Source organism: Gorilla gorilla, chromosome 10 (assembly GCF_029281585.2).
Source record: "Gorilla gorilla gorilla isolate KB3781 chromosome 10, NHGRI_mGorGor1-v2.1_pri, whole genome shotgun sequence".
NCBI lineage: Eukaryota > Metazoa > Chordata > Mammalia > Primates > Hominidae > Gorilla > Gorilla gorilla.
In genome coordinates, this window is record NC_073234.2 from 140,475,158 (window position 1) to 140,500,395 (window position 25,238).

Genomic DNA, 25,238 nt, shown 5'->3' on the forward strand with positions numbered 1-25,238 from the left:
GGAGGCCACTCTTCCCCTGGGCCTTTCCAGAGGAAATTCCCCAGCTGGGCTCTTTCCAGCCCCACCGCCCTGGTCCCTGGTCCCAGCTGCCACCTGTCTCACGGGAAGGTCTGCAGTTGCTGCATGTGGCAGGGTTCCTAAGACCATCTACAGGCTCGCCGGTTCCCTAGGAGCACTGGCAGGACTCAGCATATAGTTGTCCTCACAGCCGTGATTTATTGTGACGGAAGGACGCAAACACCATCAGCAAAGGGAAAAGGTGCGCGAATTCCCGGGCAGGCCAGGCTCAAGCTTCAGAGTCCTCTCCCTGTGGAGTCACACGGGACACACTTAATTCCCCCAGCAGAGGGTGCCCACCAAGGACTCCCTGCCCAGGCTTTTTACTGGGGGCTGGTCATGTAGTCACCCTCTGCTTGACACGTGTCAAAATTCTAGACTCCCAGAGGGAACGCAGGTGTTGTCATAAACCACATCATTTGTGTCAACAGCCTAGGCCTGGTGTCTCCGGGCTGCACTCTGGCCCCAGCTCTGCACCTGGCACAAAGAGGCCCTTTTTGTTTGTTTTTGTTTAGGATCTCACTCTGTTGCCCAGGCTGGAGTGCAGTGGCTCAATCACGGCTCACTACAGCCTCCACTTCCTGGGCTCGTGATCCTCCCACCTCAGCCTCCCAAGTAGCTGGGACCACAGGCCCATGCTACCACGCCTGGCTAATTTTTGAATTTTCTGTAGAGACAGGGTCTTACCATGTTGCCCAGGCTGGTCTCAAACTCTTGGGCTCAAACCATTCTACTGTTTCAGCCTCCCAAAGTGCTGAGATTATAGGCATGAGCCACCACACCCAGCCCACCCTTGGTTAATAAGAGCAGGAGGGCTGTGGGTCCCACTGCTTAGCCAGTCATGTGGGCTGAAATGTGCTCCCCAAGAATATGTGTTCCAGTCCTAATCCTGGACGTGTGAGTGAGCCCTTGTTTGGGAGTGGGGTCTGCAGATGTGATAAAGTTAAATGAGATCGTCTTGGATTAGGGTGGACCCTCAGTGTAATGATTGCTGTCCTTATATGAAGTGGGGAATTTGGACACAGAAACACCAAGAAACATAGGGAGAAGACGGCCATGCGAAATGAGAAACAGGGACTGGAGGGACGGAGCCACAAGCCAAGGAACACTGGGACCACCAGAAGCTGGAAGAGGCGAGGAAGGATCCTCCCTTGAACTTTCAGAGGGAGTGTGGCCCCACCAAGACCTTGATTGCAGACTTCCAGCCTCCAGAACTGCAAGTGGATGAATTTCTGTTGTAAACCACCCAGTTTGTAGTGGTTTGTTGCGGCAGTCACGGGAAACCATTATACCATAGCCCTGTTACATGCGGAATCTCTCAGTACCGCCCATCGGTCCTTGACACCCAGAGATGGGGGAGTGGGGTCCACTGGCCATGATGGGCACACTGGTTCATACCTGTTGACACCCCAGGCCATTCAGAAACGTCTCCAGCCTTAATTCATTGAGTTCAACCTTTAAGAGGCCTTAGGCCAACTCAGTCACCTCACTGCTCAGACAAAGAATCAGAGGCGTCAGCATAGCCAGAGGACACTGTGCACCTGGCAGCCCCCCGGGGCCACTCATGGCCCCTCCAGGGACTTGGCAGAGTTAACGCACCCTCCCCCAGATGCAGCCACCACGTGCAATCCTCTTAGCTTCCGTATCCACCACCTGCCCAGATTGTCAAACTCTCTATGTTTTCGTCGCCACCCATTGAACCCTGGAGAAACAAACCTGATTGCAGAAAATCGCACGCAGCTTGGAATGAAAAACTACAGAGTAGGAACAGCCTCCTAATCATATGGAAGAAGCCCAGAATAGAGGCATCGGCAGCGGATCCACGAGCCCTGAATGCCTGCATTCATCAGGGGAGCAGCTGGCGCGTTCCGGAGGCGAAACGAGCTTGCTTCCGTGTCGAAGCTTTTCTAGTTCTGTTTGATGCGTAAGCTTCAAGGCATCCGAAGGCCTTTGGAATTCGTGTCTTATGCGTAGAAGTTTGAGTGCAAAATGCTTTACAGGAAGCCATACACCAACGTTGGATATTCTGGTAAAAAAGGTTTCTGTGAGCACAATTCTATAATTTCTTTCTTCAGTGTTTTTTTTTTTGGAGTCTGGTTAAAATGGGAACTCTGTAGCCCCGAATGGTCTAATAGCAAAAAAATATGAGCCCCCTAGGTGATGTGAAGTTTTCTAGTAACCATGTCAAAAGAGTAAAAACAAATGGTGAAATTAATTTTTCTTCCTTTTTTTTTGGGGGGGGGAGGGGGTGGGGAGTGGGGGGCGGGAGGGACGAAGTCTCACTCTATTGCCCAAGCTGAAGTGCAATGGCACTATCTCGGCTCACTGCAACCTCTGCCTCCTGGGTTCAAGTGATTCTCCTGCCCCAGCCTGCCAAGTAGCTGGGATTACAGGCATGCACCACCACACCCAGCTAATTTTTCTGTATTTTTAGTAGAGACAGGGTTTCACTATGTTGGCCAGGCTGGTCTTGAGCTCCTGACCTCGTGATCCGCCCGCCTCAGCCTCCCAAAGTGCTGGGATTATGGGCATGAGCCACTGCGCCCAGCATTTTTTTTTTTTTTTTTTTTTTGAGACAGAGTCTTGCTCTGTTGCCCAGGCTGGAGTGCAGTGGTGCAATCCCAGCTCACTGCAACCTCCACCAACCCAGGCTCACTCAGGTGATCCTCCCACCTCAGCTTCCCAACTAGCTGGGACCACAAGTGTGCACCACCACATCTGGCTAATGTTTGTATTATTATTATTTTTTTTTTTTTCTGAGACCGAGTATTGCTCTGTCGCCCAGGCTAGAATGCAGTGGCCGATCTCGTCTCACCACTGCAACCTCCACCTCCTGGGTTCAAGCAATTCTCGTGCCTCAGTCTCCCGAGTAGCTGGGATTACAGGCACCTGCCACCATGCCTGGCTAATTTTTGTATTTTTTTTTAGTAAAGATGGGGTTTCACCATCTTGGCCAGGGTATTCTCGAACTCCTGACCTCATGATCCACCTGCCTCGGCCTCCCAAAGTGCTAGGATTACAGGCGTGAGCCACCGTGCCCCGCCTAGTGTTTGTATTTTTTATAGAGATGGGGTTTTGCCATGTTGCCCAGGGTGGTCTCGAACTCCTGAGCTCCAGTGATCTGCCTGCCTTGGCCTCCCAGAGTGCTGGGATTACAGGCATGTGCCACCATGCCCAGGTGAAATTAATTTTAATAAGATATTTTAGTTAACCCAATATATTAAAAGCAACTTATAATTAATAGAAAATTATCAGGTGTCTCACATTTTTTTGGGTAACTACGGCCTTTGAGACAGTCTCTATTTGACACTTAGAGCGCACATCAGTTCTGACTTGTCACATTTCAAGGGCTCAGCACACGATAGATGGCACAGCCTTTGTCCCCATTCTAGATCTGCTGGCACAGAGCATGTGTCCAGGAGTTGGAAGGATGGCTTAGAAGGATGGATTTAAGGCTCATGTCTTCATCGTGTTGCTTACCCCTCTGAAGCTGCTGAGGCCACTTCAACAAAGTTTCCAGTAAACTGGGGAAAATAGGAATCGTGCTTCAGTGATACATCGGCACAGGGCAGGGGTTGTGTGGCTCTGGAAACTGGATCCCCTGGTTCCAAATCCCAGCTCTGCCCTGTCCTAGCTGTGGGACCCTGGGCAAGGAGTCCTTGTGTGGAAAGTGCTGTTTACCCTATCAGCGAGTCACGAGGACTGGATGACTGTGTGTGTAGGGTGGTGGGATGGCGCCCAGCACATGGTCAGTATTCAGTAAACACTCAGGGGCTTACAAAGGGGCCCTCCTTCAAAATGTACATCACTGTGCAGTTCTGGGACCTGCCAATCTCACTTCTCCACACTGAGGGGCGGCTGGCCAGCTGCACCCAGAGCCAGCTTCCCCTGCTGCAGCCATCAGGGCTTGACAGGTGTGCAGGTGTAAACCCGACACACGCTGAGGAACAAGTCGGCCACCAAAACATTCACTTTGCTTGAACAGTGCCTGTTAGGAGTTGAATTGTGTCCCCCCGTATTCATCTGTTTTATCTGTTGAAGTCCTAACCCCCAGAGCCTCAGAATGGGATGCTATTTGGAGATGGGGTCATTGTGGGTGTCATTTGTTAAGATGAGGTCATACTGGAGTAGGGTGAGTCCCAAATCCAATGTGACCGGTGTCCTTATACGAAGGGGAAATTTAGACACAGACACACGTAGGGAGAAGGCCACGTGAAGGCAGAGTAAGGGAGAGGAGTGTGTCTGGCAGTCACGGAGCGCCAAGGATCACCAGCAACCCGCAGACACTAGGAGAGGCCCGGGCAGATTCACCCTCGAGCCTCTGAAGCCAGCCCTGCTGACACGTTGTTCACAGACTTCCAGCCTCCAAACAAACTGAGAGAATAAACTTCTGTTCTTTTTTTTTTTTTTTTTCTTTTCTTGAGATGGAGTCTCGCCCTGTTGCCCAGGCTGAAGTGCAGTGGCGCTATCTCGGCTCACTGCAGCCTCCGCCTCCTGAGTTCAAGCAATTCTAGTACCTCAGCCTCCCGAGTGGCTGAGATTACAGGCACATGCCACCAAATCTGGCTAATTCTGTTTTTGTTTTTGTTTTTGTTTTTTTGAGACAGAGTGTTGCTCTGTTGCCCAGGTTGGAGAGCAATGCTGCAATCTTGGCTCACTGCAACCTCCGCCTCCTGGGTTCAAGCGATTCTCCTGCCTCAGCCTCCTGAGTAGCTGGAATTACAGGCACCCACCACCACGCCTGGCTAATTTTTATATTTTCAGTAGAGACGGGATTTCACCATGTTGGCCAGGCTGGTCTCGAACTCCTGATCTCAGGTGATCCACCTGCGTTGGCCTCCCAAAGTGTTGGGATTACAGACATGAGCCACTGCGCCCGGCCTTCTACTCCTTTTTAGCTACTTGGCCATGGCAGCGCTAGGGAAGTCAGACGGTGCCCCTTTGCTGTCAGAACGTGCAGGGCCACTCGCGTTTTCTTTAGGATTTTCAGGGCCTCAGGGAGTGACGTTGCTTTGGACCACCCTTCCTTGGATTAAAGGACAGCTTTCACTGAAGTCACCGAGGGGTGGAAGGCAGGGGTGGCGTTCTCGTCTCTGGGCATCTTTCCTGGCTGATCACTATCTTGGCCCCTTGATGACATGATGCTTCTCAAAGTATGCTCAGAGGAACCCCAGGAGGTCCCTGAGACCCTTTTGGTTAGGAGGGGTGACTGTGAGTTCCTCTCTTCTCCAGTAACATGTCTCTGAGGTCAGGGATTCAGTACGTACTTTAATACTTCCATATATATTGATGCCACGTTAAGATGATGACATTTTAGATAGATTGGATTAAACAAAATATCTTATTAACGTTAATTCCACCTTTTTTTTTTTTTTTTTTTTGCCTTTTTTGCTGTGAGTACTTGAAAATTTTCAGTGACAAACATGGCTCACATTTGTGGCTGGTGTTCTGTTCCTCTGAATTCAAAACCAGATTTGGGGGCCAGGTCTCCTCTAAATAGCTAGATAGGAAAGAGACTGACAAACATTCAAAGCACTGCCACTGTTTTCAGAGTGGTTTGTTCTGCTTTAGAAACAGTTGCTTTTTGTGGAAAATATTTTATGTTAACCTATTGTCTTGGTCAGTTCAGGCTGCTATAACAAAATTCCATAGACTGTGTGGCTTATCAACAACAGACTTTTTTTTTTTTTTTGAGATGGAGTCTCTCTCTGTTGCCCAGGCTGGAGTGCAGTGGCGCAACCTCAGCCTCCCGGGTTCCAGTGATTCTCCTGCCTCAGCCTCCTGAGTAGCTGGGATTACAGGCATGCACCACTATGCCCGGCTAATTTTGTATTTTTTTTAATAGAGACGAGGTTTCGCCATATTGGTCAGGCTGGTCTCGAACTCCTGACTTCAGATGATCTGCCCACCTTGGCCTCCCAGTGAGCTGGGATTACAGGCATGAGCCACCGTGCCTGGCCTAACAGACATTTTCATTTCACACAGTTTGGAGGCAGGCAGTCCAAAATGAAGGCACTGGCAGATGCAGGCTGTGGGGAGAGCCCTTTCTTGTAGACGATGCCTCACTGTGTCTCACGTGAAGGAACAAGGCAGTTCTCTGGGACCTCTTTATAAGGGCACTAAACCCATTCATGGGGGCTCCACCCCCACGACCTGATCACCTCCCCAGGACCCCACCTCCTAAGACCATCACTTTTGGGGTTAGGATTTCAACATAGGAATTTTGTGGGGGACACAAACACTCAAAGCCTAGCATCTGTAATGGGTTGTTATTTGAAAATGAGTTAATGATAGCAATGTTTTTAAATTATTAACAATGGCTGGACACAGTGGCTCATCTGGTAATCCCAGCACTTTTGGGAGGTTGAGGCAGATGGATTGCTTAAGCCCAGGAGTTTGAGACCATCCTTGGCAACACAGTGAGACCCTGTATCTACAAAAAATCAAAACATTAGCTTGGTGGTGCATGCTTGTCGTCTCAGCTACTTGGGAGGCTGAGGTGAGAGGATCGCTTGAGCCCAGGAGGTAGAGGTTGCAATGAGCTAAGATCATGCTACTGAAGCCTAGCCTGGGCTACAGAGCAAGACTCTGTCTCAAATAAATAAATAAATAATAAATAAAATTTAAAAGATAATTAACAACTAATTAAAAACTACCTAATTTTCTGCTATGGAAAATATATCAGTTAGGTAGAACCCACATAAACAAAAGCTCTGGGGATGCTTCAATAATACAGAAGAGTGCAAACGGTCTTGAGACTGAGAGATTTGGGAAACACTGGTTTAGCCTCCAGTCTGCAGGGGACAGGTGTGAAAGTCAGCTCCCAAGTCAACCACATTTAGTCAAAATGCTCACGATGCCTCAGGAAGGCACAGTGTAGCAAACACACTCTGGCTTCTGGGGAGTCCTGGTGACCCCAAGCCTTTAGTCCCAGAGATGGCTGCTGTTTACAGGTTGGACTCTAGACACTGGCCAGCTGTGCGGAGTTTGATCATTTTGGGGAACTATGAGACGTTCACGCCGTAGGTGTCGTTATTGACCGGAGGAGCTCCAGGGTTGAGGCTTCCCATCTCAGGCCTGCTCTGGATTTGCGCTTGCCCGCTCCAGATCGTTGTGTCACACTTTGGTCCTCTTTGGCTGGGTGTGGTGCCTCACACCTATAATCCCAGCACTTAGGGAAGCCAAGGCAGGCAGGCTGCTTGAGCTCAGGAGTTCGAGACCAGCCTGGGCAACATAGCGAGATCCTATCTGTATTCGCTGGTTTCCACACTGCTATAAGGAACTACCTGAGGCTGTGTAATTTATAAATAAAAGAGATTTAATTGACTCACAGTTCCACATGGCTGGGGAGGCCTCAGGAAACTTGTAATCATGGCGGAAGGCAAAGGGGAAGCAAGGCACGTCTTACATGGTGGCAGGAGAGAGGAAGCAAGAGTGAGGGGTAAACTGCCAAACACTTTTAAACCATCAGATCTCGTGAGACTCACTCACTTTCATGAGAATAGCATGGAGGAAACCACCCCCACGATCCAATCACCTCCTACCAGGTCCCTCCCCAGACACGTGGGGATTACAATTTGAAATTAGATTTGGGTGAGAACACAGAACCAAACCACTTCACTGTCTCTACAGAAAAATACAAAAATTAGCCAGCTGTGGTGGCGCGTGCCTATAGTCCTAGCTACTCGGGAGTCTGAGGTGGGAGGATCGCTTGAGCCCAAAAGGTCAAGGCTGCAGTGAGCCGAGATCACACCATCACACTCCAGCCTGGGTGACAGAAAAAGACCCTGTCTAAAAAAAAAAAAAAAAAAAAGCCACAGATTCTTGGGCCCACCCAGGACCTACTGAATCAGATGTCCTGGGGGTGGGGCCCAGCAACCTGTCCTAAGCCCTCCAGGGGATTCCCGGAGGAATCACACAAGTTTGAGAACTGCTTGTGTGAGAAGGCTTAGGATATAACTCTCCTTGAACTCATTAAACAACACTGTCAGGAAACAAACAATTGCAGCATGTGGGACCTCCTGCAAGAAAACCATCCTGGAAAAATTAGACTTCAGAATTTCAGTGTTTCTAAAATGTCATGGGTCTCTTTTCAATTAATGGAGACTAAAGTGATAGCAAATGCTGAACGTGAACTGTCGCTGGGTCCTGGTGAGGGTTGGGAGGAAACGGCTATTTCTGGATAACTGAGAAATTCAAGTGATGTTATATGGAATTGTTAATTTATTATTTATTTTATTTATTTATTTTTTTTGATACAGAGCCTCACTGTGTCTCAGGTTGGAGTGCAGTGGTGCCATCGGCACACTGCAACCTCTGCCTCCCTGGGTTCAAGCGATTCTCGTGCCTCAGCCTCCCAAGTAGCTTGGATTACAGGTGTGCGCCATCACACCCAGCTAATTTTTGTGTTTTTAGTAGAGATGGGGTTTCGCCATGTTGGCCAGGCTGGTCTCAAACTCCTGATCTCAGGTGATCCACCCACCTTGGCCTCCCAAATGCTAGCATGAGCCACTGCGCCCAGCCTGGAATTGTTAATATTCTTAGAATGATGATAGTATCATGGTTTTGAGGTGAATGACGTCTTTATTCTTAGATGTATGATGAAGTATGATGTGTACATCTTTCAAATGGGTTAATCTAAAAAGTATGTAAATGGAGAATGCAACATTCAGAATTTTTAATAATTGTTCAGTCTAGTTGGTTTCAAAAGGAATATTCTGTTCTTTTAACTTTTTTGTTTGAATTTCTTCAAGTCAGGCACACAGAAGATGCTACTCTTACATTCCACTGCATTCTTGAGATGGAACTTCGTGTGTGGGTACCAGTTAGGATCAGGTTTGGCTGAAACAGAAATCCAACATAACATTGGCTTAACCAAGATGGACACCTATTTCCCTCTTATATGAAAGTTCTCAGGGAGGTGGTGAGGCGGGTTTGATGGCTCTGATGCATATGGTGGTCTGGACCAAAGCACCTTCCATTTTATTGTTCCTCCATGAGTGCCTTCCCTGACCTCATGTTCCAAAATGGCTGCTCCAGTTCTAGCCATTGTATCCATGTTCTAGCAGGCAGAAGAGGTAAAGGACACATTCCTGCTACTTTTAGGGAAAACATGGCCAAAGCTTAGTTACGTAGCTGCAAGAGAGGCTAGAAAATGCTTTAATCCTAGGTAGTTGTGTGCCCAGCCTGAAGGTGGGCATTTGTTACTATGGAAATTGAAGGACAATTTGCAGGCTATGCCCCACTTCCAGAGGTGTTTTAGTAAAAGGTGAAAGTTGTTTTTTGAGACAAAGTCTTACTTTGTCACACAGGCTGGAGTGCAGTGGCACATTATGGCTCACTGCAGCCTCTACCTCCCAGCCTCAAGTGATCCTCCCACCTCAGCCTCCTGAGTAGCTGGGACTACAGGTGTGTGCTACCACACCTGTCTAATTTTTTTAAAATTTGTGTTCTCTAGAGATTGGGTCTGTATTAGTCTATTTTCACACTGCTATAAAAACATACCCGAGGCCAGGCACAGTGGCTCACACTTGTAATCCCAGCACTTTGGGAGGCTGAGGAGGTGGATCACTTGAGGACACTAGTTCAAGACCAGCCTGGCCAACATGGTGAAACCTCATCTCTACTAAAAATACAAAAATCAGCTGGGTGTGGTGGCATGTGCCTATAATCCCAGCTACTTGGGAGACTGAGGCAGGAGAATTACTTGAACCTGGTTTGCAGAGGTTGCAACGAGCCAAGATTGTGCCACTGCACTCCAACCTCAAAAACACAAACAACCCAAAAAACCTGAGACTGGGTAATGCATAAATAAAAGAGGTTTAATTGACTCCCAGTTCTGCATGGCTCAGGAAACTTATAATCATGGCAGAAGGCAAAGGAGAAGCAAGCACCTTCTTCACAAGGCAGCAGGAGAGAGAGAGCAAAGGGGGCAGCTGCCAAACACTTAAACCATCAGATCTCATGAGACCCCCCCCTCCACTGTCACAAGAACAGCATGGGGAAACCACCCCAATGATCCAGTCACCACCCCCCACGAGGTTCCTTCCTCCACACCTGAGGATTACAATTCAAGATGAGATTTGTGTGGGAGCACAGAGCCAGTCCATATCAGGGTCTCACTGTGTTGCCCAGGCTAAAGGTGAAAGATGTATATGATCTGAAGAGAAACCAGTGTATGGAGAGGTTTTTAAAACTCAACATGGCAGGTCGTCTTAAAGGGCTTCCCTGGCTGGGCATGGTGGCTCATGCCTGTAATCCCAGCACTTTGGGAGGCCGAGGCAGGTGGATCACCTGAGGTCAGGAGTTCGAGACCAGCCTGATTAACATGGAGAAACCCCGTCTCTACTAAAGATACAAAATTAGCCGGGTGTCGTGGCGCATGCCTGTAATCCCAGCTACTCCGGAGGCTGAGACAGGAGAATTGCTTGAACCCAGGAGGCGGAGGTTGTGGTGAGCCGAGATCACACCATTGCACTCCAGCCTGGTCAACAGAGCAAGACTCCATCTCAAAAAAAAGAGGCTTCCCTGTGTGTCCTCATGGAGCAAAGTGTGACTATTCACAGAGGAACTTCCTTAAGTTCCTTGGGTTGTTGCAAAGGCCTTTTAAGCCCGACAGGCCAGCTCAACTATCCAATTCTAGCTTGTTAAGAAACCCCTGGCCCCTGTGTAACGAGCCCTGTTCCTCTTTTCTGTCCCGCAGTCTCCAACCTGTCCCAGTATTTCAGCCCAGCCTCGGTGTCCAGCAGCCCGGCCCGCGCACTCCTGCTGGTCGGCGTCGTCCTCCTGGCCTACTGGTTCTTGTCCCTGACCCTGGGCTTCACTTTCAGCGTCCTGCACGTGGTGTTCGGCCGCTTCTTCTGGATCGTGCGGGTCGTCCTGTTTTCCATGTCCTGCGTCTACATCCTGCACAAGTACGAGGGCGAGCCGGAGAACGCGGTGCTGCCGCTGTGCTTCGTGGTGGCCGTCTACTTCATGACCGGGCCCATGGGCTTCTACTGGCGAAGCAGTCCCAGCGGCCCCAGCAACCCCAGCAACCCCAGCGTGGAGGAGAAGCTGGAGCACCTGGAGAAGCAGGTCAGACTGCTCAACATCCGTCTCAACCGGGTGCTCGAGAGCCTGGACCGCTCCAAGGACAAGTGAAGGTCAGCCGGCCGGGCGGGTCCACAGTTACCAGCACGCTGTCTCAGAAAACGAAAACGGAGGAAAAAAACCCCAAACCCCAAACAATCTTAATAAACACGACTGAGCAAGAAAGTGGCACTGTGTAAGGCTATTTCCACCCACCCGGCAGCTCTTAGGACACATTCCCAGAAGAGCGGAAAGATCATTGACGTGGAACTACACACGAAGTGTAATTAGTGGGGAAAAAATATTTTTTAAACAAAGGATATAACCATATTTAGTTGTACAGTAAGAGAAATTTATCTGTGCATAGAGCATAAAGTTAATTTTTTCAAGCATTTAAATACATCTTTTGTAAGGTTTTTTAATAAAGGCAGATTGAGTCAAGTTTATTAAAACTTTACATGGAGGGGAAGAATATGCTAATTTGACATTTGAGAAAAGTTTAAATGCGAGCGTTTGTTTTCGCAGCTTAGGGATTGGTGGGTGAGGTCTGTGTGCGTTATTTTCATGTTCCCAAACTGTGAGCTTTATTTCATGTTATTTTTGGTGGATGTTGACTTAGTTCATGAATGTTGTCACTTCTAAATGTGGACAGTTGGGCTGCAGGATGCAACTCAACCTCTTTTGGATCCTAGAGACCCCTGCCAAGCCCCCATCAGTCCTATTTTTAAATGAAGACATCGCCATTTCTAGAAGACGTGAGATTTTCTTCCCTCTGTGCTTCGATGTATTTTAACCTCAACATTTTGAAATGGAAAATGCAAGGAGGGGCCAAGAAATGTCCTGGGGATTTGATGCCAGGAAGTACCTGGTAAGGATTGGAGATTGCTCCAGAATCTACTGCATGTCCCAATTTGCAGTTGCTCACTAGAGCTATATACAAAATCTATACCCTTGAGGGGTATTTTGTTTCTTTTTGCTTTTGATTTCCTCAGGACCTTAGAGGGAAAACAAACAGTAGCAGCTAATAACATTCTCAAGTGTATTGCTGCTTAGAAAGATCCTCAGGAACAATTAGCAGCAATAAGCAAGCCTTTGAAAAGATCTGACTTCTTTTTCCTGAAATATTTACGATACACAGGTGCTTTTTATCTGAAATCTGTTGTGTCCTCCTTTTAGGCAGTCTCTGTGGGCAGAGAGTGGGACTTGCGAGGTGGACAGCTGTGGGGATCCTGGGCAAGGGAGTTTCAGAAGGTGTGGCTCAGGGGCTGGTAGAAACCCCCCTTTGCTAGGACTTGTTTTTTAAAAAAGGAAGCCCTAGGCCAGGCGCAGTGGCTGATGCCTGTAATCCCAGCACTTTGGGAGGCCGAGGAGTATGGATCACCTGAGGTCAGGAGTTCAAGACCAGCCTGGCCAACGTGGTGAAAACCCCCGTCTCTACTAAAAATACAAAAATTAGTCAGGCATGGTGGTGTGTACCTGTAGTCCAGCTACTCAGGAGGCTAAGGCAGGAGAATTGCTTGAACCTGGGAGGTGGAGGTTGCGGTGAGCCGAGATCACGCCACTGCACTCCAGCCCAGGCAACAGAGCAAGACTTCATCTTAAAAAAAAAAAAAAAAAGCCCAGCATTTTGCAGCTTTGAAGCTGCTGGGGATCACGACTGTCTCTGTGGCCCTTACCTGGCCACAGATGTACCCTGGCAACCTGCTCACAGCGCCCGGCATGCAGGTTTATAGATACCCCTGCCAGACCTGCTACAACCAAGACCTTATGGTCCAGATCTCAGTTTGGAGAAGATTTAGCTGTCTACCACTTCTTGTGTAGTGTTCCTGTGAAGTTTTATTTTTGGTTGCAAGTATCTGGAAAACAGATGCAGATGTTTTTGTGGATGTTGATGAGACTTCTGTTTCTAAGGTACACATGATGGGACCCAAACTCTCCTGGAGAGTTCCATTCACTTCCTGAAACGTGCACCTGTTTCAGGTGCATGTTTATTCAGTGTGCATGGATATTTAAGATTTGCTGGAGCAGGCTGGGCAGGGTGGCCCACTCCTGTAATCCCAGCACTTTGGGAGGCCAAGGCAGGCGGATCACCTGAGGTCAGGAGTTTGAGACCAGCCTGGCCAACAGAGTGAAACCCCGTCTCTACTAAAAATACAAAAATTAGCCAGGCCTGGTGGTAGGCGCCTGTGATCCCAGCTACTTGGGAGGCTGAGGCTGGAGAATCGCTTGAACATGGGAGGCGGAGGTTGCAGTCAGCTGAGATCATACCACCACACTCTAGCCTCAGCAAGAGAGTGAGACTCTGTCTCAAAAAAAATTATTTGCTGCATCGAATCTTTTTTTTCTTTTTTTGAGACGGAGTCTCACTCTGTCACCCAGGCTGGAGTGCAGTGGCGCCATCTCGGCTCACTGCAAGCTCCGCCTCCCGGGTTCACGCCATTCTCCTGCCTCAGCCTCCCAAGTAGCCGGGACTACAGGCGCCCACCACCATGCCCGGCTAGTTTTTTATATTTTTAGTAGAGACGGGGTTTCACCGTGTTAGCCGGGATGGTCTCGATCTGACCTCGTGATCCGCCCGCCTCGGCCTCCCAAAGTGCTGGGATTACAGGCGTGAGCCACCGTGCTGGGCCTGGATCAAATCTTTATCCATGCACATTGGAACACAGGATTACTGGGTTGAAATCATTCTAGTTTTGTCGTTTAGATACTTGTAGATGAATCTATTTTAGCACAAGGTATAAATAACTCGGGAGGTCATCTCCATCTTCTTTCCTTTTGTGCATTTGGCTATACCACGTTTAGGTACTAAAACAGCTTTGCTTATGTTGGCCAGGGGAAAACATGGCGTTCTGTGCGCAAAGCTAATGATCGCCAGCCCTGCCTTGGCCCCTCCCTTGTTTATTATGGTCATTGTAAGATGCCCGCATGTTAAGGCTTAAGCTGTCACTGGGCTGGGTGTAATACCCGTTTCATTCCTCCTCCCACCCTCTTACCCGAAACATGAAGGGCACTGTGCTCTATTGAGATCTCGATAAGATCATCATTTTAACTTGTATTCAACTGAGGGAGGTAACATGTTATCTGGGTGCTGGTGGATTGAGACCTCAAGCATCTATTCAGAATTGCTGTCGAAAATATGCACTATTTTTTTTTCCACTTTGGCTGTGAAGTGTAGGCTCTGAAGCCAATTTTATAGCTTGATACATTCTGGTGAAAGATGTCTTCATTTTTAATGAAAGAACCTACAGTTAGTAGGTGTCACCTCAGGGTAGAAATTCTGATAGAAATTCTGATTATTTGAAATTCTGATAGAAATCCTAGATGCTAGATTTGAAAAAAAAACTGGGTTTTATTGCATAGATTTCACCTTTTCTGGGGCACATCTTACCCCAAAATAATTGGGGATTTTTTGTTCCCTCTCCATTCCATGGAGGCTTGTAGGGTATTGGGATTGGGCCTCACCTCACCACCCACCACATCTCTTTGTTTTTTTCTCTCTTTTGTATGTGGAAAAATGTATTTTTGTACCATATCTCATACCTGGAGAGAAACCTTTTTTCTATCTTCAGGGCTGTAGAATATATTAGCGTAACACTTCACTGAATGTGATGTAAAAGCATTCTGATGAAAACTGGTTCTGTTATAATTAAGACTCAGTGTTTAAAATATCTTAATCAGTGTTAATTTCCCAGTGTTTCAATATCACAGTAAATACTTGTTTTACTGAGAACAGAAAATAATCCAGAAAAAGGAAAAGGACCAGCCCTCTCTAGATTGCTGGAATTGTATGGATGTGTTGGGGTTGGTTTAGTGAGCTCTTCCTTGACACCCTAGTAAAGATGCTTTTGTGGCGCGCAAACCTTTCATAAATATACTTTCCAGGCTGGGTGCAGTGGCTCAAGCTTGTAATCCCAGCACTTTGGGAGGCCAAGGCGGGTGGATCACTTGCGGTCGGGAGTTCGAGACCAGCCTGGCCAACATAGTGAAATCCCGTCTCTACCAAAAAATACAAAAAAAAAAAAAAAAAAAATAGCCAGGTGTGGTGGTGGGTTCCTGTAGTCCCAGCTACTCAGGAGGCTGAGGTGGGAGAATTGTATGAACCTGGGAGGCAGAGGTTGCAGTGAGCTGAGATCACACCGCTGTACTCCAGTTGAGGCGACAGAGTGAGACCCTGTCTCAAAAAAAAAGTGTGTGTGTGTGTGTGTGTGTATGTATATATATATGTACACACACTATACATACACACACACACACACACACTTTCCAATACCAGTCGGCATTACCCGCCCTTTGGTTTCTTTTGCTTTGGGTTTCAACCCCCATGTCATTTCTGGTAACAGAGCACAGCAATAGAATTTCTGGGAAGCAGACCTTGTGAATCGTGCCTGTGTCTTAATTCACAAAGGGGAAGTGAATGCCATTGAAAGGTGTTTCATACACTTACCCCAGAAATGAGAGCCTGTCTCATGCAGGAGTCAGGAGGCAGCGATGTCAGGGAACTGGGACTATGTCTTTATGACTGTGATGGTGGTAACCAAGTGGGGTGGTCCCCTCTGGGGAGCTGAGTAAGAACACAAAGGTTCAGGTCAGTGATTAGGAAGACTATAATATGACTTTTTGCATGCCCGGGAGGGCTGCCTTGTAGAGAGGATGTGAGCAGCTTAGTCGCTCATCTGGCCCTGTGATTCAGCAGGCTTATGGAGCGTTAAGAATAACAGCTGTCAAATGGCCTAGACATGGTTAATGCAATTTGTTGCTAGTGGAAATCCTGAATTGCTTCCTTTCTGTGATCACTGCTACTTCTTAAGATGCTTTTGATGAATGTCATCTGCCTTACAAGTTGACACCTGATAACTTCTCCCTGATGGGTTTCTGAACTGGCTGACTTAACCAAAAAGCCAGCTCTTGCCATCTATCTTGCATTAAAAGGAATTCCTGAGGCTCCTCAGGGGTCAGCTGCCCCACTCCTGACTTTTTTATTTTTAATGGTCTATACCTTCTGCAACATTTTTGTTTATGGCCATTTGAATAGTTGGACTTTGACTCCTCACTTGTGAATAATAGGAATATATTCTGCAGAATCTAACATAATACCCTTAAAATTCATACTGGACAACCATCAGTATGATGTATAGTATCTGGTGTAAACAAATTTTATTCAGCATATGAAATTATTCTGTGTTTTGCTTTTCCTTGATATGTAGGAGGTGCACCAGTACCAGTTTTTCTCTTGTGGTGGCTTAAAATGCTGATTGCCATTTGCATTGTCTGCTGAAAAGCTGTGGCAGCGAGTGGTATTATTGACCATGTGTTCTCATGTCTTTTTGCAGATTTAAAGGTTTTATTGTAGTGTCCATTTAATATCTGCATGTGTGTTTAATCTCTGAATACCATGTAATTAAACTGATTAACTTGTGATGGTGATGGTGATTAGCACACACTAAAAACCCAATGAAGCAATTGTCTCCCTCTTCTTAACTGGAAATCACACTTGTGAGGTATGGTATCCATTATCAACAGTGGATTCATGATTGACTTCGTATTTTGTGTATCTGGTTATAAATTTTGTATAGCATTTAATTTGGCACTTAATATAAATCCATTTGATTTGAATAGTGTGTGTGTGTACATGGTGTGTGTGTGTGTGTGCACTTTAGTTTCGTGAGCCTTGGGAAACTGATTCTACAAATATCTTATATAGAGATAAATGTATCAGGCATTTTTTTGCAAAGCGATATATACATTCCTCTTATTTATTAAATCACTGGCTTTGGTGTTATGTAGATATTTGTAGATCTCAGAACAGAATTAAAATATTGTGAAAATTACAGCTTAATAAATGTTTATTGTAATTTTGTTGTATGGACTTTTAAAATATATCTCATCACTTCTAACCAAACATTTGTGGAGTTTCCCCAGTTTTGATGTGTAACCAGGATTCTATGGTTCTATTCCTCGATCTGAGAAGAGTCATAAAACCTTGAATTTATGTATTCAGTTGGAGGTAAGGTTGCAAGATAAAATACAGGATGCCCAGTTAAATTTGAATTTCAGATAAACAACCAGTAGTGTTTTAGTATACTGTAGAAGTGTTGGTTGCTTATCTGAAATTCAAATGTAAGCAAGTTTCCTGTATTTTTAGTTGCCAAATCTGACAGTCCTAGCACAGTGATGCGTGCCTCTCCACCCCACCCCGCATACCCATGCTGCTTTCTCAGGTCCTAACAATCCTTTTCTTTCTATTTTTTTTTTTTTTTTTTTTGAGGTGGAGTCTCACCCAGGCTGGAGTGCAGTGGCGAGATCTCAGCTCACTGCTGCCTCCATCTCCTGGGCTCAAGCGAGCATGTCCGGCCAATTTTTGTATTTTTAGTAGAGATGGGGTTTCACCATGTTGGCCAGGCTGGTCTCCAACTCCTGACCTCAGTGATCCGCCCGTTTCGGCCTCCCAAAGTGCTGGGATAACAGGCGTGAGCCATCATGCCCAGCCCTAAAAATCCTATTCTTAGTAAACGTTTAGGAGCAAATGTAACGGGAGTACAATTTACCTTGACCAAGTATAATTACTCTTGACCCAAGAGTACTGCTCCTGCTTTTTACGCAAAGACAATCTCACATAGGTTGATAAGGGGACAATTTGAGGCTAGTTATTGTGAAGTTATCTGGGGGCAGCCCGGGTGGCCTGTCACTGGGAAAGCAGGCAGGTGAGCGGGGGCGGTGAGGCACTGGAGGACATGCAGTAGGTAGTAGTGACAGTAACAGCGTGGGGTGAGAAGGAAACCAGAATGAGGAGGGGCAGCTCATTTGAGTAAAGTCAATACCTGCTATTAAAATAATCATTTTGGCCGGGTGCGGTGGCTCATGCCTGTAATCCCAGCACTTTGGGAGGCCGAGGCGGGCGGATCACGAGGTCAGGAGATCTAGACCATCCTGGCTAACACGGTGAAACCCCATCTCTACTAAAAATACAATTAGTCGGGCGTGGTGGCAAGCGCTTGTAGTCTCAGCTACTCGGGAGGCTGAGGCAGGAGAACTGCTTGAACCCAGGAGGTGGAAGTTGCAGTGAGCTGAAATCGCGCCACTGCACTCCAGCCTGGGCGACAGAGTGAGACTCCGTCTCAAAAACAAACAAAAAAAATGATTATTTTGTGGCCGGGTGCAGTGGCTCACACCTGTCATCCCAGCACTTTGGGAGGCCCAGGCAGGTGAATCGCTCGAGTCCAGGAGTTCGAGACCAGCCTGGGCAACATAGTGAGACCTTGCCTCTACGAAAAGTAAATAAATTAGTTGGGTGCAGTGGCGCCTGCCTGTGCCTGCAGTCCCAGCTACTCGGGAGGCTGACGTGGGAGGATCGCTTGAGCCCAGGTGGTTGAGGCTGCAGTGAGCCATGATTGCACCACTGCATTCCAGCCTGGGGAACAGAGTGAGATCCTATCTCAAAAAATAATCATTTTGTAAGAATGCATTGAAAGCAACATTCGAATTAAACACCATAGGCCGAGGAGGAGGAGGGGAGTGGGTTATCGGATGGGGATTAAGAGGAATGCCAAGTACAAGAGGAATGAGACTTCACAGGTGAAGTCACCGAGGGCAGTGTTCCTCAGACCTAGAGGGTGCCGGGAACCCTGCCCCAGCCTGACCAGCTACAGCCTCACCATCTCCCACTGCCCCTTCTGCCCGCTGCCAATCCCGCTGCAGCCCCAGAGCAGCTGGCGGCATTGCTACCAGCCCCTTTGCACCTAGGAAGGAAAAATAGAATCTCGGGATCTCAAACTCATTATGCCAAGGGCAAAGTTAAGCTTGGGAACTGAGTCACAAAACAAACAAAAAAAAACAAACACAAACTTCCTTCCTTTGCTTCCCAAACAGATAGCTGCCTACTTTATCTTGTGTAAAATGTAGATTTGGGCTGGGTGTAGTGTCTCAAGCCTGTAATCTCAGCACTTTGGGAGGCTGAGGCAGAAGGATCACTTGAGCTCAGGAGGCAGAGGTTGCAGTGGGCCGAGATGGCGCCCCTGCACTCCAACCTGAGCGACGGAGTGAGACTCTGTCTCAGAAAAATAGATAAAAATGAATACATAAATATACATAAAATGTAGATTCATGAGTGCTCATCAAAGCCGAGTGAGACTCAGCCCTGCCTCACTGCCTACCATTCCCCACATTTTTCTTCCATCCTTCCCCTCCTGCTTGCGCATTCCCCCTTTAAATACTTAAGTCCTCAGAACCCTTTTTGGAAACAGCACAGGCCACAGATCCTACTGTGACTTATGTTTCTTTTCCTTGGGCCCGGCGTCAACCTTCACAAAATAAGCCACTAATCCATTGAGACCTGCCCCAGTCACTTTTTGGTTTACACTCCTATTTCTAACCAAGGCCCCCTGTACTGTTTTGTTTTTCTGGTTTTTTTTTTTTTTTTTGAAACAGAGTCTCATTCTGTGACCCAGGCTAGTGTGCAGTGGTGAGATCTCGCCTCACTGCAACCTCCATCTCCACGGTTCAAGCAATCCTCCCACCTCAGCCTCCCTAGTAGTTGAGATTACAGGCGCACGCCACCACACCCAGCTAATTTTTGTATTTTTTAGTAGAGATGGTGTTTCACAATGTTGGCCAGGCTGGTCTTGAACCTCTGACCTCAAATGATCTGCCTGCCTCGGCCTCCCAAAGTGTTGGGATTACAGGCGTGAGCCACCGCCCAGGCTGTTTTTGTTTGGTTTTGGTTTGAGGCGGAGTTTCACTCTTGTTGCCCAGGCTGGAGTGCAATGGCGCAATCTCAGCTCACCGCAACCTCCGCTTCCTGGGTTCAAGCAATTCTACCGCCTCAGCCTCCCAAGTAGCTGGGATTTCAGGCATGTGCCACCACACCCGACTAATTTTGTATTTTTAGTAGAGACGGGGTTTCTCCATGTTGGTCAGGCTGTTCTCGAACTACCGACCTCAGGTGATCTGCCCGCCTCGGCCTCCCGAAGTGTTGGGATTACAGATGTGAGCCACTGCACCCCGCCCCTTTTTTAAAAAAAAGAAAAACAAAAACAAAAAAACAGCTTTATCAATGTAAAATTGACATACAATAAACTGCACATGTTTGAATGTAACTTGGATAACGTTTGATATATGCGTACACCATGGACATCAAACTTGCCACAATCAAAATAGCAAACACGTCCATCACCTCAGGGCCCTTTGGGGTCCCTCTCACTGCTCTCCATCCCCAGGCAACCTTTGAGCTGCTCTCTGTCACTAGACATTAGTTTGTATTTTTTGGGGGGGGGCGGGGGATGGAGTCTCACTCTGTCACCCAGGCTGGACTGCAGTGGCACAATCTTGGCTCAGTGCAACCTCTGCCTCCCAGGTTCAAGCAATTCTCCTGCCTCAGCCTCCCAAGTAGCTGGGACTACAGGCGCCTGCCACCACGCCCAGCTAATTTTTGTATTTTTAGTAGAGACGGGGTTTCACCATATTGGCCAGACTAGTCTCGAACTCCTGACCTTGTGTTATGCCCACCTTGGCCTCCCAAAGTGTTGGGATTACAGGCGTGAGCCACTGCGCCTGGCCCTAGTTTGCATTTTCTAGCATTTTATGTAAATGGGATGAAACAGCATGTGTCTCCCCATGCCCACCCCCCAGCTTCTTTCACTTAATATAATTATTTTGAAATCCATCTCAGTTGTTGCCCTTATCAATAGTTCACTCTTTTTCATTGCTGCGTAGTATTCCATTGTATGGATGTACCACAATTTGCTTATCCATTCACCTGTTGATGGACTTTTTGGTTGTTTCCTATTTGGGGCTATTACAAATAAAGCAACTATGAACACTTATGTATGGGACTTTGTATGAACATACTTTTCACTTCTCCCAGGTAAATACTTAGGACCAGAATGGCTGGATTATATTGAGGGTATAGGTTTAACTTTTTAAGACGTTGCTTTCCAAAGTGGTTGTAGCATTTTACATTCCTACCCACTGTGCATGAGAATTCCAGTTCCTCCATAGCCTCACTGACAGTTGGTATGATCAGCTGTTTTCACCCAAAACATATATTCACTTACTAATAGGTATTGTCTTTTTTTTTTTTTTTTTTTTTTTTGAGGCAGGATCTTGCTTTGTTGCCCAGGCTGGAGTGCAGTGGTGCAATCACAGCTCACTTTAGCCTTGACCTCCCAGGCTCAGGCAGTTCTCATGCTTCAGTATCCCACCTAAGTGGGACTACAGGTGTGTGCTATCACACCAGGCTAATGCTTTATTTTTTGTAGAGATGGGGTCTCACTATGTTGCCTAGGCTGGTCTTCAACTCCTGGACTCAAGTGATCCTCCCATTTTGGCCTCCCAGGGATTACAGGTGTGAGCCGCCATGCCTGGCCTCTTTTTTTCTTTTTTACTTTTTTTCCATTTTTCATTTTGGGATTACAGATGTGAGCCAGTATGCCTGGCCTGTCAGGTGTGGTCTTAACTGAAGCTAGCCATCTTTCATTAAACAAGGAAATGCTTATTTCTGACAAGTGTAAACAGAATTTCAATAAACAGCTTGTGGAAATTTTATGAATTACATACAAAAGCCAACACTTGATCTTCACAGTAGCAAAATATCCACTGAAAAATGATAACATGCTTATATCCAAAGCACCTGTTCTGAAGCCCCAAAGAAAAGCAAACCAAGTCGATAGTCGATGGTCAAATCTTTGATGATGATTAACAAAAAATTAACAAAATGAGTAATCTATAGTTTTTTTTGTTTTGTTTTTGTTTTTTGTTTTTTTTTGAGATAGAGTTTTGCTCGTCGCCAAGGCTGGAGTGCAATGGCACGATCTCTGCTCACTGCAACCTCCGCCTCCCAGGTTCAAGCGATTCTCCTGCCTCAGCCTCCGGAGTAGCTGGGATTACAGGCACGTGCCACCATGCCCAGCTATTTTTTTTTTTTTTTTTTTTTTTAGACGGAGTCTTGCTCTTTCACCCAGGGTGGAGTGCAATGGCACTATCTCGGCTCACTGCAACCTCCGCCTCCTGGGTTCAAGCGATTCTCCTGCCTCAGCCTCCTGGGTAGCTGGGATTACAGACACACTCCACTACACCTGGCTAATTTTTGTATTTTTAGTAGAGACGGGGGTTTCACCATGTTGGTCAGACTGGTCTCAAACTCCTGGCCTTCTGATCCCCCGCCTTGGCCTCCCAAAATGCTGGGATTACAGGCATGAGCCACCGCACCCGGCCTAATTTTTTTTATTTTATTTATTTATTATTATTATTTTTTTTTAGTAGACAGGGTTTCACTATGTTGGCCAGGTGATCTATATTTTTTATTTAGTAACTGCTCATCATTGATTATATTGGTGGCTTCAATGTAGATAATGCTAGGTTTAGCTCCAAATATGATCTAAATATATCTTAACCATTGCTAACCATGAAACAACAGCTAGCACAATGTTAACACAGGGCACTATTGGGAGATTTAGTACTCAACATCATGCAAGTCCCTTGTAGAATAATGAAGTTTTGTGAGCTGGTCACGGTGCTACAGAATGAATGTGTGCAGCCCCTCAAAATGTATATGTTAAATCCCTAATTCCCAATGTGATGGTATTTGGAGACAGGGTCTTTGGGAGGTGATTAGTCTAGATGAGATCCTGAAGGTGGACCCCCATAATGGGACTAGTGGCCTTATAAGAAGAGGAAAAGACCAGATACCCCTCGACTCCACCATGTGAAGACACAACAAGAAGGTGGCTGTTTTTTAACCAGGGAGAAGGCTATCACCAAATACTGAGTATGCCAGTACCTTGCTCTTGAACTTCCCAGCCTCCAGAACTGTGTGAAATAAATATTTAGTCTATAGTATTGTATTACAGCATCCTGACCTTACCAAGACAGATGGTTGTCTTCATATGAAAAAATTAAAATGACAAAAGGCTTTGTTTTGTTTTTTGAGACAAAGTTTTGCTGTTATTGCCCAGGCTGGAGTGCAATGGCACAATCTTTGCTCACTGCAACCCCTGCCTCCTGGGTTCAAATGATTCTCCAGCCTCAGCCTCCTGAGTAGCTGGGATTACAGGCATGTGCCACACGTCTAGCTAATTGTTGGTATTTAGTAGAGACGGGGTTTCACCATGTTGGTTGGGCTGGTCTTGAACTCCTGATCTCAGGTGATCCACCTGCCTTGGCCTCCCAAAGTGCTGGGATTACAGGCGTGAGCCACCACACCCTGCCAAAAAGGCTTTATTTGATCTAGTCCCTAAATCACCCCCAGATAGCAGATTGGCAACCTGTGGACACACTAATTTAGGCATAGCTATAGTAGATGAAATGTTCCCTTAATGCCCTGGAGGAGGTCCCATCTGTCAGGAAATTATCTAATTAGTGGAAAGAAACTGGTGCGTGTGGCCAGGCACGGTGCCTCACGCCTGTAATCCCGGCACTTTGGGAGGCCAAGGCGGGCAGATCACGAGGCCAGGAGTTTGAGACCAGCCTGGCCAATATGGTGAAACCCCGTCTCTACTAAAAATACAAAAAATTAGCTGGGTGTGTTACTGTGCGCCTGTAGTCCCAACTACTTGGGAGGCTGAGGCAGAAGAATCGCTTGAACCCAGGAGGCAGAGATTGCAGTGAGCTGAGATCAAGCCACTGCACTCCAGCCTGGGCAACAGAGCAAGACTCTGTCTCAAAAAAAAAAAAAAAAGAAAAGAAAAAGAAACTGGTGCGTGTATACACGTGTGTTGAGCATGCATTTATGTGAGAAAGTGTAAGTACACGTGTGTATGTGCATTTGGAATTTCTAAAAGTGCTGGTTTCTAGGCTTCTAATCAGAAGTGTGGCATCACTTCTCCCTGATCTTAAGCAGTAGAAGTTCACAATTCTAGCCAGGCACGGTGGCTCATGCGTGTAATCCCAGCACTTTGGGAGGCCAAGGCGAGTGGATCACTTGAGCTCAGGAGTTCGAGACCAGTCTGGGCAACATACCAAAAATACAAAAAATTAGCCAGGCATGGTGGTGTGCGTCTGTGTTCCTAGCTCCTTGGGAGGCTGAGGTGGGAGGATCACTTGTGCCTTGGGGGCAGAGTTTGCAGTGAGCCAAGGTTGTGCCCCTGTGCTCCAGCCATCTCAAAAAAAGAAAAAAAAAAGTTCACCGTTCTGTTCCATCAAAAAACAAGGGAAGGGGATGTGGGATGCCTTTTCTTGGTTATCTTCAAATGGCAGTAATTCTAAGCTCAAAATAAAGCATCCGATGTTTGACACTATATTAAACCTATTCTAAAAGAAATGAGTTCTCAAACTTAAAACTAAGATGCCTGTGGCTTTCAAAATACTTAATTTTGAATTAAAAATAAAATCCGCCAGGCGCGGTGGCTCATGCCTGTAATCCCAGCACTTTGGGAGGCCAAGGCAGGTGGATCACCTGAGGTCAGGAGTTCAAGACCAGCCTGAGCAACATGGAGAAACCCCGTCTCTACTAAAAATACAAAATTATCCAGGCGTGGTGGTGCGTGCCTGTAATTCCAGCTACTCAGGAAGCTGAGGCAGGAGAATTGTTTGAACCTGGGAGGCGGAGGTTGCGGTGAGCCGAGATCGTGCCGTTACACTCCAGCCTGGGTGACAAGCGCGAAACTTCATCTCAAAAAAATAAAATAAAAATAAATAGAATAGAATAAAATCCAAGGTCAGGCCTTGGCTCACGCCTGTAATCCCAGCACTTTGGGAGGCCAAGCCAGGGAAATCACCTGAGATCAGGGGTTCGAGACCAGCCTGGCCAACATGGTGAAACCCCGTCTCTACTAAAAATAGAAAAATTAGCCGGGCATGGTGGCCGGCGCCTGTAATCCCAGCTACTTGGGAGGCTGAGGCAGAAGAATCGCTTGAACCTGGGAGGGGGAGGTTGCAGTGAGCTGAGATTGTGCCACTGCACTCCAGCCTGGGCGACAGAGCACAATTCCATCTCAAAAAATAAAAAAACCCCAAAACCAAATTTCTGTTGTATAAAGCTCAGAGAGGTCAAGTGACCTGCACAAAATGGAACAGCTAATAAGGAATCATGGAAGTCAGGACTGAAACCCAGCAGCTGTGATTCCAAATTCTGTTTTCTGCTGCACTGCACAGAGAGTGCAAGGCCCATGGGTTCCCTC

General features: G+C 47.0%; 1 protein-coding gene across 1 annotated transcript in view; it reads left to right on the forward strand.

Moving 5' to 3' along the window:
* Positions 1 to 16,979, forward strand: part of BRI3BP (BRI3 binding protein) — a 40,012-nt gene extending 23,033 nt beyond the window's left edge. The window contains exon 3 of the mRNA XM_004054144.5: positions 10,760 to 16,979. Coding sequence (XP_004054192.3) covers positions 10,760 to 11,199 — 440 coding nt within the window. The 3' untranslated portion in view covers positions 11,200 to 16,979. The remainder of the gene's footprint in view (positions 1 to 10,759) is intronic.
* Positions 16,980 to 25,238: the final 8,259 nt, after the last annotated feature.